This window comes from Gossypium hirsutum, chromosome A05, assembly GCF_007990345.1.
Source record: "Gossypium hirsutum isolate 1008001.06 chromosome A05, Gossypium_hirsutum_v2.1, whole genome shotgun sequence".
NCBI lineage: Eukaryota > Viridiplantae > Streptophyta > Magnoliopsida > Malvales > Malvaceae > Gossypium > Gossypium hirsutum.
This window is the reverse complement of record NC_053428.1, coordinates 11,259,966-11,272,726: the sequence shown is the minus strand read 5'-3', so window position 1 is coordinate 11,272,726 and position 12,761 is coordinate 11,259,966. Positions and strand designations below refer to the sequence as shown.

General features: G+C 35.8%; 3 protein-coding genes across 6 annotated transcripts; 2 read left to right on the top strand and 1 right to left on the bottom strand.

Moving 5' to 3' along the window:
* The first annotated feature begins 277 nt into the window (after positions 1-277).
* LOC121229323 (protein HIGH CHLOROPHYLL FLUORESCENCE PHENOTYPE 173, chloroplastic) lies at positions 278-6,481 on the top strand. Its single transcript, XM_041113346.1, has 13 exons — positions 278-1,103; positions 1,319-1,531; positions 1,900-2,104; positions 2,236-2,311; positions 2,440-2,575; positions 2,710-2,814; positions 4,193-4,273; positions 4,738-4,827; positions 4,930-4,995; positions 5,572-5,628; positions 5,713-5,790; positions 5,866-5,913; positions 6,007-6,481. The coding sequence occupies exons 1-13, from the start codon at positions 552-554 to the stop codon at positions 6,076-6,078; spliced, it is 1,779 nt and encodes a 592-aa protein (XP_040969280.1). The 5' UTR covers positions 278-551; the 3' UTR covers positions 6,079-6,481.
* A 180-nt stretch (positions 6,482-6,661) lies between these two features.
* LOC121229324 (uncharacterized) lies at positions 6,662-7,902 on the top strand. Its single transcript, XM_041113347.1, has 3 exons — positions 6,662-7,341; positions 7,504-7,548; positions 7,796-7,902. The coding sequence occupies exons 1-3, from the start codon at positions 6,959-6,961 to the stop codon at positions 7,851-7,853; spliced, it is 486 nt and encodes a 161-aa protein (XP_040969281.1). The 5' UTR covers positions 6,662-6,958; the 3' UTR covers positions 7,854-7,902.
* Positions 7,903-8,433: 531 nt separating this feature from the next.
* On the bottom strand, positions 8,434-10,240 carry LOC107906392 (uncharacterized). 4 transcript variants are annotated; one of them, XR_005927062.1, is made up of 3 exons: positions 9,716-10,240; positions 8,887-9,188; positions 8,434-8,765 (listed from the first exon to the last, which is right to left on the bottom strand). XR_005927062.1 is itself a non-coding variant. In XM_016833373.2 (2 exons), exons 1-2 carry the CDS (start codon positions 9,965-9,967, stop codon positions 9,021-9,023), a joined length of 420 nt encoding a protein of 139 aa, XP_016688862.2. In that variant the 5' UTR covers positions 9,968-10,240; the 3' UTR covers positions 8,855-9,020. The 4 variants fall into 4 exon arrangements, 1 of the variants encoding a protein (XP_016688862.2); XR_005927061.1 differs by having other exon boundaries at positions 8,892-9,188; XR_005927063.1 differs by having other exon boundaries at positions 8,434-8,733; positions 8,892-9,188.
* Between the last annotated feature and the right edge of the window lie 2,521 nt (positions 10,241-12,761).

Here is a 12,761-nt window from a genome sequence, read left to right as displayed (position 1 = left end):
ATGTAAAGCAATAACGTCAGGATCTGAAATGAGGTGAAATTGTAATCAACCAAATTAACTTTGATCATATGTGATCTGCCTTAAGTTGTCATTTTCAATTGCAGCATTTAGGGATTGCAACTCAATTTTATTTATTATCGGTATAAAATAAAATTATTTGAATTTAATTATCAACAAATTTTTAAAAAAAATTAAATCTGAATGCTTTCCGTAATTTGATCCGGTTCATGTCGTGTCCAAGGAATGAAAGGAAACAAGTGACTCAACGTGGCGCGCTTATTGGCTCAAACATTACGTACTAATTGTTCCCGAAACTCTTTTTGTGGTTTTCATTTGCCTTTGTTTGGCTTCTTCCTTTGATTTTGATCTCTCAGCCCTCCACCACCCTACCTTTCTTCTTAATTTCTTTTCCAGAAAAAGAAATATCATCTTTTCATAATTATCCACTTCGCAATAATACACATATATATGTATGTAATTTCTGTTTTCAGGGCTTTTTTCCCTGTTCTTTAACCTTCCAGTGGATTGAATTGAGAAAAAAAAAAGCAGCAATGAGCGCTGCAACTGCAACAGCAATAAGTCCTTCAACCAGTTTAAGGAACAGTCTTAACAGCTACCCCAACTGGATGAAATGGTCCTCTCCTTGTCAGCGTACTACCTTCTTTGTCCCTCGCGCTGCTGCCTCTCCCGACACTGGCAAAGGCAACAAGAAGAGAAAACCCAAAGTTAAAAAACCTTCTTCTCCAACTCCCGTTACAACAACAACTGAATCCATGTCAGAAGAGGAACAGCCGCAGCCACAACAACAACAGCAGCAGCAAGTTTCATTGAGTTTGGACGACGTGAATCCAGTGGGGTTGGGACGTAAATCCAGGCAAATATTCGACGATGTTTGGAGGAAGTTTTCTGGGTTGGGGCAGATTTCAAGGACTACTCGTGCAGATGACAGGGAAGCTTTGGATGCTTTGCTTATTAGAGAAGGACCCATGTGTGAGTTTGCCATTCCTGGTGCTCAAAACACCACTGTCCTTGTTGTTGGTGCCACCAGCCGCATTGGTCGCATTGTTGTTCGTAAGCTCATGCTCAGAGGCTACACTGTCAAGGTTGCTTTGCTTTTACCACTTTCTTCTCTTTTCTTCTATTCCTCTTATAAAACGCTATTTTTACATTTCTTTGTACTTCAAATATTAGTTTTCCACGTATTTTCAATGCCTAAAAGGGGTAAAAATAGACTATGTGATAGATTATAGATTGGGGATTCTTTAATTTTGTAACTTTTATTTTGATTAATGCCTTCCCTTTAATTCCGTGATTGAAGGCTTTGGTGAGGAACGCAGATCAAGATGTGTTGGACATGCTACCCAGGTCAGTTGAGATAGTAATAGGGGATGTGGGTGACCCTTCCTCCCTTCAAGCTGCAGTAGAAGGTTGCAACAAGATTATCTACTGTGCCACTGCTCGGTCCACTATTACTGGGGATCTTTATAGAGTTGACCATCAAGGTGTTTCAAACCTTACCAAAGCACTTCAGGTTTGTCCCTCTTTTCTACTCCATCTTTAATATTATATGCACATTTGAGTGCAATGGATTCTTCCAAGGCTAGCTTTTTTTTTTTTTTTTGTGGTGTTCCATGCCTCATAATGCTCAAAACAAATCATCACTACTCTAGAGGCAGTAGATGACCCTTTTTTCTCCCGATAAATTTAATTCCTCTGCTGGTCCTACACTTGGGTATTTCTCGAGTGAACTCGTTTTAACATTATCTGTCTATGCGGCTAGATTATCTTGTTCAGCTAGGATTCTGATAAAATTTTTAGTTATGGTGGATTGATTCATAGTCAATCTATGTTTCTTCCCAAAAATAGCTTTGGTGAATTGGTATCTAACGTTCTCTGCAGGACTACAATAATAAACTGGCACAACTTCGGGCAGGGAAAAGCAGCAAAAGCAAGCTTTTGATAACTAAGTTCAAATCTGAAGATTCATTACATGGATGGGAAGTACGTCAAGGTACTTATTTCCAGTATGTGATTGCTTCAAAGTATGATGGTGGAATGGATGCCAAATTTGAGTACACTGAGACAGGACAAGCTGTTTTCTCAGGTCAGTTGCAGTTACAATCTCATTTCGCCTAGCTTGAAGCAATGAAGATTTACACCCTTCTTGTGTGGTTATTACCTGTGATAAATATTGGTTATTCTATCTTTAACTCTGTTTTTGATTCTCAAATGAAGGCTATGTTTTCACCAGAGGTGGGTATGTTGAACTGTCGAAAAAGCTTTCACTTCCTTTAGGTTCCACACTTGACAGGTATATGATAGTTCTATTATCTATATACCTTGCTTCTTAGCAGAAGCTGGCTGTTATTTGATTTGTTATTAACAGATACATTGACTCTACCTTTAAGTGCACCTCACTCAAGTGAATTCGGTGTTCAGGTATGAAGGTCTTGTTCTATCTGTTGGTGGTAATGGAAGATCATATGTTGTAATTCTTGAAGCTGGTCCTTCAGCAGATACAACTCAAAGCAAATTATATTTTGCCAGAATAAACACAAAAATAGGATTTTGTAGGGTAATGATCTCTCATCCTGAGAAACCTATGGGCTTTCCGTTATAACCATTCTATGCTCAGATCTTCTTTTTCTTAACATTGTGGTGAGAGGTATCAATTGGATGACACATTTTCCTTTTTACTGTGATTGACAGGTCAGAGTACCATTTTCATCCTTCCGTCCTGTGAAACCAGATGATCCACCATTAGATCCATTCCTTGTACATACATTAACTATACGTTTTGAGCCACGAAGACAGGTTTGTGTGTTTTGAAAATTGCACTATTTCACCTAGTAAACACCTGTAAAAGTATATCGGACCCTTACCTGCAATTATTCTCAAAGTAATAACTATTTGAATGGTAATTTGGTAAACGGATGTGTTTTTGGATCATCAGATTTTCAAGATCGACTTTTTTTACTATTATCAAGTGGGCTGCCAGTTTGTACTTGTCATATGGAATTCCACAATCTGCCTAAGGAAATGTTAATTTAGGTCTTGTCATGTGGAGTCTTTTTTTTTTTTCTCTATTTGTGGCTGAATATGAGGGTTAAAACAGTAAAAGTTATTAGCTAATAGTAATAGATGCCTATGGTCTTGTGAGTGCTAGCTTGGTATCATGTTGAATGTTGTAAATGATTTCTGAACCAAGGAGAAATCATGGCATCTTAATCATCTGTATGGTCTCACTGTTGTTTGTTACTTCTTGAAAATCTATATGGCCATCCATTGTGGAGTGTCAAATGAACTTAATATAAATTTATGGAATCATATAATAAACACAAATCTATCAAAAATACATCAGAAAAAGGATTTGTTTTCCTATGTTATGATTTTACACTAGTGTGGACTAAATTTGGTGAACACTGAATGTTATCTTTCCTGGGACAGATATTTTCATTACTGTCTGAAACATGTAGATCACTGTGTAGTGAGAGTTTATCACACATTATGAACCCTTGATGTAGGAACTTCAGTTTCTAATGGACTTGAATGATAATTTCTGCTTGCATATCACCATGTGAACGGGACACTAATACTTAGATAAGATATCATGAGCTTGCATGTTGGAACTTTGTGGTCACGAACATACTCAAAAAGTTTTACTTGAAAACTTATGTCTTGTGCATGTTACAGTTGTGTGCAGAAATTTTGCTTTCTGCTACAAGTGGAAACTCTGTGTTTTTGTTACCTAATTTTTTAACTATTCTTGTTTTAGCAGTTTTATGACTTTTTTTTAATGATAGCTTCTCAGGTTTTATGGTCTCTAGGAAGAGTGCAGTTATACATTTTTAATGACTCATGCCATCACTCTCTTTTTGCTGATGAGACCGTGAGAGTTTATTTGTTTCCCATATTTCTCTGCCACACTCTAACGAAAATCTAGCTATTGTTTTCATTTATTCCATAAACATCTCCTAATTGGGCAAGATGTGGTGTAATCAAGTCTTAAAGATGATTAACAATTGAATTTAGTGACCATTTTTTTGTTCTAGCGCAACATCAGCACTGTCCCCACATCAGCATTCATACTGTTGTGGCAGTGATTTCTGATGATTTATCAATTTCTTGTTCCCCTTCATCAAATAATCACTATTCTGCTTTTAAAGATTCTAATATTATATCCTTCCTGCAGAGGCCTGTTGAAGGATCAGCAGGAATGAAGCAAGACCCCCGAAGTTTCAAGCTTATATTAGAATATATAAAAGCCTTGCCTGTAAGTGTTTTATGTATATTCATCCATTGTCAACAGATGGACCTTCAGTGGTACTTTGTAGTTTATACCATCATTTGTGCTATAACGTCAGAAATGAGCACTGTTAAACCTTTTTGGTAACATTTGTCCTGGTATGAATCATGTGATATGGTAGTCATGAACTTTGATGAGTTAATTGCAAAAAAGGCATTGTTGCTTTGAGCCTCTGCCTGTAATATATTTATGTTAAGGAAATACGGATTGGGCTGCAAAAGATCAGTGTTCTTGAGTTTGCTCTTTCCATTGAGTTTGCTTCATTCCACTTGTGTGTTGTGTGCAAGCTGGGACATTCCTGTGTGCACATGCATGAAAGTGGTTACCATATTATAAAGGACAATGTTAAAGCTCTAGTAATAATGCTGTATTTTGAAGAAAATCAGCAATTTTCCCCAATTCTAAAATAAATTTACCCTGATATTCTGCAGACTGGACAGGAAACAGATTTTATTTTAGTATCATGCACGGGATTAGGAGTTGAGCCAAACCGAAGGGAGCAAGTTTTGAAAGCCAAGAGGGTCAGTCTTGTCTTATGCTTCTGTTTCTATTAATGCGAGAACAATTCCTTATCTGTAATCCTTTTCTTACGTATTATGTTGTCATGATTGAGTATTGTTCAGGCTGGTGAGGATTCATTGAGAAGATCTGGTCTCGGGTACACAATAATTCGCCCTGGTCCACTAATGGTAATGCTGCTATATCATTCTTGGCAACCTGTCAAAATTTACATGTAATGGTGTAAACCTAAGGCGTTTTTCCTTTGTTTTTGTTTCCGTTTATTCTGGGGGTAGTGAAGGTGGTGGTTATCTTGGCTAGCCCTTTACAAATGTGATTATAATATTAACTCTTTTGAATCATTGAACATGCTTATATACTACTCAAGCTCATTGTTTCAGTGTATGTGTTATTCTCGAAAAGAAAAAGGATAAGGGCATAAGGCAGTAAAAAATTTGCAATGAAACAGAGTCTCCAAGATATGTCTTGAGGCATTTCCAACTACATGTGCACAATTTGGAACATTTCAAATCAGTGTGTGATTGGTGTTTATACTAGCTAATGTGCTCTAGTCCCTTCACAAATAGCGGTTAGAGGGTTGTATGTTAGTTTTACAAAAGAAAATCTGTGAAGTAACTCTTGCATGTTACAATGGGAAGTGGCCAAGTAGGAGTCTACCCTACCAAATGTTTTCAAACTTTGTCCATATCTAATCTTGGCTTTTTAATGGCCAAAATATGTACTGAATCAAAGTTTCATTCTTACAGGAAGAACCTGGTGGCCAACGTGCACTTATATTCGATCAGGGAAACAGGATTTCTCAGGTGAGAATGTACTACTATTGTTGTAGACTGTAATAAAGGCTACAAAGTTACCATTCTGCCTTACCACTCTCTTCCTTTGATCAGGGAATTAGTTGTGCTGATGTGGCTGATATATGCGTGAAAGCATTGCATGATTCGACAGCAAGAAATAAGAGCTTTGATGTGGGTAACGCTGATTAACACAAGATTCATTTCAAGAATGGCAGAACTAACAGAAACTTGATTGATTGTGTGCAGGTCTGTCATGAATATGTTGCTGAGCAAGGGAGGGAACTTTATGAGCTGGTGAGGACAAAATAAAACCTTGCATAATAGCTTTTAATTGATTAGTAACCATACTGAGTTGAACTGAAGCAGCTATACTTTCCCTTTCTACAGGTTGCCCATTTGCCTGACAAAGCAAATAATTATTTAACTCCGGCCTTGTCTGTTTTGGAAAAAAACACTTGATATTCATTTAAGGGATAACATGTTATCAACCTCTGAGAAACGGCATCCTGTCGGAACTGCTTAAACAAGAAGATGGAAGTCCCATAATGATCTCTTTGGAAGTCAGCAACAAATTTTTTATGTTCTCATTTGCTCAGATGATGTTTGTCCTCAATGTTACGCATAGTTTTTGTTTACTGTAAATCCGTGTGTAGTCTCGTATAGAAAATGTGTATGCATGTATGTATGGTGGATAACATATAGTGTACATGGAGCAAAAGCTCTAAATAATGAGTTGTCTTTTTTTCCAATTTATGGTTCACTGTGATGTAAACCATCATGAAATGTTACATAATTCAAATTGAACAGTGTTGACATGTTCTTTGGAATGAGATGTGCATAAAATAATCAGTGAATTCATTCAGCTGTGATGTTTTAAAGAACATATTAATTTGATTATAATGTTAATGCATTGGATCCTTTATCCCTTCCTTCTATGACAAGATCTCAATAAGCCAAGTGACACAGGGAACTAGCAATGAAAATGATCAAATTCAAGGAATATATATTATTCTTTCATTTCCACGTGCTTGAAGATTGATGATGTTGCTTGCTATGGGATCATACTCGCGTGCAACTTGGCCCAAATCTTATACTTCCACGGATGGGTTATGCGGTGACTCTAATCTTAGTGTGGTGATTACAGGCCAGCCACAAAACCAAAGGTGAACACGTGGATCAACAAAGTGACACATGATAACTCTGCAAGCAAGGACCACCAACAACATGAAAATATAGCTCAAGAGATAAGGGAAATGTGACAGCTCTTGTTCTCTTTAACCCTGCTAAAATGAAGCAACAGAATTGATAGCAAGAAAGAGCTAAACATTATTTAACCATAATGCTAATTTATGGCCCTGGTGCAGCTTTCCGTGTTAAAACTTCATTGTACTGTGTCAACAGCAACAACAAGAAGGTTTCCAGCAAAAGTAGTAACAACCTCACCAGATTCAGCCGCAGATGCAACCTTGCAGGTAGCTTCCTTGCGGCTGCTGCTGTTTTAGTCTCCGCAGCTACGCCAGCTGAAGTGCCTCAAGACTCGGAAACACTATCCAACATACCCCAAACACTTTCAGGAGAGTGCTCATCCGCCAAGGATTGCAAAAAGCCTAGAATCCAGCGACCAAAGTCTAGGAAAGCTGAGACATGCACTATCAAATGTGTTACCACTTGCATTAGAGGGGGTGATGGCTCTCCTGGAGAAGGTCCTTTTAATATAAGAAGGTACTTGAATTCTTTCCAAGGATCCATCTCATTTTGCTAGCTCAAGGCCCTAAAGAGCCACTGGCTGCTATACAACCTTTGCTATGGTTCCTTACACTACTCCTATTCTGCATTAACACATTACTTTTGTGAAAATTTGATTGTCTATTTCATTCTCGACAGACCATTGGTGGTTTTTAAGGAAGGGTTTCGAAGTCGGAATTACTGGTACCATTTCTTTATTTCTCATATTAGCATTCACTATATATACTTAATACTATTACCAGCATCACTATTCAATTATATCAATTATACGAATGAAAGAATAGTTTTGCATGCAAACTGCCTATACTCTTAATAACCGTTGGCAGAGAATATTGCATCATAGTTCAATTGTGCTTTGGATGTTAATTTTCTCCAAGTTCTGGTCCAATAATTTCAATCTACTTATGAAGACTCATCTTTTCATGTGCAGCTTGGTGGAGTGTTCCGATATTTGTAATTTGATTGGAGATTGGGATGATGGACCTTGAATTGTATATGATGGTTCTTTTACAGCAACATAAAAAGATTTTTCATTCATTCATTCTTGATTCGATTTTATGTGAATTCCCGTTGCTGACTTTAGTAACCATCGGTCAGACGGTAATGTTAAAATCTATAACATGCAACTGAACCTACATTCATGCATTGAGACATGTTAGATAGCTTGTGATAGAGGCAATTTAGGAGAATGGTTGTTCAAGAGAATAATTAACTCTTTTTTTGTGCGTCTTCTGAAATGATTTGAAATTGGTTAATATTCACTCTGGATTATTGTATCTCACTAGTCGAAATCAATCTGGAATCGTATTAACCAAAGACAGTCCGACACTGTTTTGAAGGGGTGGGAGGGTGAAGACATGTTAGACCAGAACATTTTAATACTTACAAATGATCTAAAAATTATAAGGGAAGGATCAAAAGTGATATATGTCTTTTAGTTACCAATAGTTATATCACTTAGTTATTAATAAAGAATTGTGATTATTTGAAGATGTTTATTGTTAAGCAATGTGAATATCTAAATAGATATTTATTGGATATCTATGCTTGTATAAAGGGAGATGATAATTACTTCAGAAATTTTTTTTATACAAATTGATATTCTTGTCGCACATTGTTCAGTGAACCAAATATCGTTGAGTTTCATCATATTCCCCAAGTTAAGTTGCAAATATCGTTTTTGTACACCCACATATACGGTGGACCAAATAAAACCTTAAAAAACTGAGATGCGACTTGCCTTGTACCTTCAGTTAGCGCCACAATAAGTGCTCACTAATTCTGTGAAGACTGAAAATTCAAATGCTAGAAGAAAAGCCTAGCCAATTGTGAGGGAATCTTGCTTTAGTTGATATGAACTCTACTTGCCTGAACATGATATCCCATCATCATCAGATTTCCTATAAATTCATGGGTTAGGTTACGTTTTATGAATTTGACCATCATTACCTAAGATGCAAAGCAAAAGAAAGAACATCCAAGACGGCAGTAAAGAAACTATAGAAAATGCTTGCTTCTCACATAACTTTATCTTCTTTACATGGATTGATTTTCCATTATTCAATTAGAGATTCGACTGTGTATGCTCTCTAAACTTAATTTCCTGGAAGCAAAATGTAGACAAAACGAGTATGTTAGACTTTCCTATATAATCTTCAAAGCCTGGATAATGGTTTGATTAAAGCAAACAGAGAAGACGCCGGTGACACAAACGTGGACTTCCCGCTAAGTTGATGCTCATCTTGCCTTGCCTCTTCTCCTTCTTGTTGTTCCCCTTCGCTTTCGTGTTCTTCGTTAGCTTCCTTCTCGGCATCATCCACCATCTGCTCAAATCACCAATGATGATGCCAATTACAAGTTAAGGCTAAAAAATTACCAGTCTTGTAGTTCCAAGCCATCATAAAGGAGAAGAAAGAGTAAAGAAGAACTAAAAATACATGTATCATAAAGGACTGACAACATAACTTACAGGCTCAAAGTTCATGTGCTAAAACAGGTCCAGTAGAGTAGGCAGTTCGATTATTGGTTACACAGTTTAGGAGCTTATATTGCTTGAGGAAGCAACACTGCACTTTACTAGGATAAAAATAGCTAAACAGCATTTCTGGTCTCAACAACAAATAAAGCTATGTTATAATTTTCTGTATGCAGGATGTTCAAAAGAATCTGATTTTTCTAACAAGTAGATAAAAGCTGGCTACTAAGAAATGAGAAAGTCCCTTCCGTTGAACAAGATTAATCATACATGTGAAGCTAGAGCTTATTATATGTAACTCAAGTCTCACCCTTTGAACACCACAGTCCTACCAGTAATCAAGAAGGGTGTAGAGAGGAAGAGAAAGAAACCTACCTTTCTAGTAATGGCAGGGGAAAGTGAAGGAAGAATATCAACAAGATGAGTCTTGATACGGTGCAAAGCATCCTTGGTAAGACCCTGAGCAGCAACCGTAACATCCCTCACCACACTCTCCAAGAAATGCCTAGCATTCTCCAAAGCATCGGCAGGGACTGCAGCAGCAGCCAGTTTCTCCAACACCCTTTCCTTCATCACCCCAAGGTTTCTCTTTATATCAGCCGCCAATGCCGCCCCCTTCATCATCATCACCCTCTCCTTGAATGAATATTTTTTTTTTGAATAGTAGTGTGTTAACTTATGGTTTCTGGTTGTTGCCTAACCTTGGGTTTAGATTGATCCTGATTGCATGGTGCGGAGAATACAAACCTCCCTTGCCCCACCTTGTTGGCAACATCACTAGTTTTTGGCGGTAAGTGGGTGAATGAGGTTCTAGTGGTAGCAAAGGGTCTATGGCTATGGAACTCTATCTATAAACCATCTAATATGTTGTTTGGCTTCATTTGGTTTGGTTTGGTTTTGATAATGATTTGTTTGTTGAGTTGTGTTCCTAATAAAGAGTGAAGAATCAAAATGAAGGCGTGGTCTTCGGAAGATCGGAGCAAGTAGCTTGGCTCCTCCACCATTAGTTTTTAGTGTCGTTATTCAGAGCATTATATGTATACGTGTCTATGACTCTTTATATGTCTTTGGACTTCATAGATAACACCAACAATTATCATTCAAACTTATAACTTTCCACAAATGAAAATCTCAACAAGGTTGGATGAACAAACGTTAATTTGGGCTTTAAAATAAAACAAGAGAGAGTTCAGTGAGCCCAAAAGAAACAAATGAGCCCATAATTTCCAAAACCATTGGTTTTGTTGGGTTTTAACTACCTGACATAACAACCTGCAAGGAAAAGTAGAATTGAGCATTAGATCGAGTTGATTCGAATTGGGTAAAAAAATTTCGAGTAAGTCGAGTTAATGAATACTATTTTAGCAACCGAACTCAATTTGAATTTTTTTTGAATCGAGTCAAGTCAAGTTGAGTTAACGAATCTTATTATTTATACTCAATGTTGTATTTACATGGACTGATTATTTAACTAATAGATGAAGTAAAAGATTATTCAACTACATAAGTAAGGTTAATAGGTAAACATTTATCAAAACGACGTAATTTTGCCTTTTAACTTGATGGTTTTGACTTTTAATTTTAGAAAAGGTAAACATTTATCAAAATGACGTAGTTTTGCCTTTTCTTATTTGAATTTTCAGATAACTTAGAATATTGTAATTCATATATGAGTTAAAGCAAAAAAATTGAATTTTTTTATTCGAGTTGATTCAAATAACTACTAAAAATATTTATATATATTAAATATAATACATCAAAACTACTAAAAATATTAAAATAAATGTTTCCCAACAAATTGAAAATAAATTAAAAATATATATATGTATACTTAAATAACACTAAGATAGATAGGTGCAACTTAACAAGCAAATACCTCTAAAATAATAACCAAATTAACAATAAAACAAGAGTTATACAATATCCAAACAATAACAACAAAATAGCAGTAATATAATAGTGAAATAGTAGAAAATAGTGAAAAAAAACAAGAAGAAGAAAATAGCAACAAAATAGTAGTAAACAACAAGAAAACAATATAAAAAATAGCAATTCTTTTTTTGCATATTTGGGCCAATACGGGTCGGGTTCGGGAAAAAACCTTACTTGAGGCTAGACTCATTTTCTAAACAGATCTTCTTTACCTAAACCTATTTTTCGAATTCATATTTTTATCCAAATCTTTTTATATTTCGGAAGAACTTTGGACCCGGCCATGAGCAGGGGAACTTTCCGGTAAGTAGCTTAATTGACTTTTTCCATTTGCGTTGTTGGCAGCCATGGCCCCACAAAGTATCCGCATCAAACTGGATCTTTCTAGTAACTACTGACAGTTCTAATTTTTGGGCAGCTAGCCTGACGTGCTTGTTCATGTCGGTAAGCTTCTCTCTTCTTTTATTTTATGACTTGTTTATTTTGCTTTCATGTTTTCTTTTAAGTATGTTGCCGTTACAAAACTAAAAATCATATTCATTAGCCTTGTCAAATAACAGCTTACGCAAAGGTAGTTGGTATCCGTAACTATGTAGATAATTAGTCCACTTGCTTCCCCTCTTCATTATGGAGGCTAAGGAAAACAAGGACGGAGAGAATGTTAAAAGATAAAAATTTTGAAGAGTATTGATAAAATGTAGACTTAGTATTTTCAACACTTGATCTTTTCTTTATTGTTTCTAATTAAGATTAGGTTATACGTTACACAAATGATTCTTTTGAGAGGGTGAGTTCACAAATGAACTCTCGGCTTGCTAATGATAGACTTATTATTTAGACATCTTTTAAAATTTATCACATGTCTTGTCACGGATGGAGATATAACACCACTTAATATTAATTATCAACTCATTCATCGTGATTCAAAACTCAAACTCAATCTCAAACTTCTATATAAAATATATATTGAAAGTGGAATTATTATAAAATATAAAAATAACTTATAAATACTTTTTAATGATAATTTTCATACCAGCCAATTACGTATATATATATATTTCGCTATTAAATCTTAATTTTATTTCTACTATACTCAATTTCAGCATCATCACCATGTTGTTATTTTTAATATTAGCTGCTGTTGTCAATAAGAGCAGAATTAAAAAGAAAAAGAAAAATTGTGAGAGGTTCTTATGTATGTTGGTCTTATGTTAGACCAACTAGTGGCCGTCAAATGGAGAAATAGTTACTTATAAGACTGAAATGTCAGCAAATTAGGGATTGAATTATCGCATATTGAAATCTGAAATGAACAGCTTGCGTTTGTGATCTTTCAACAACTTTTGATTCCACCTAATTTAACACTTCAATATCTTATGATTAGTTAATTAAACTGAGGCCGTCCAAACGAATTCGCTTTTTTAATCTAAAATCATACACTTAAGGTCAAACATTATGAACAAATGCATTTTCTAAAAACAAATGCATA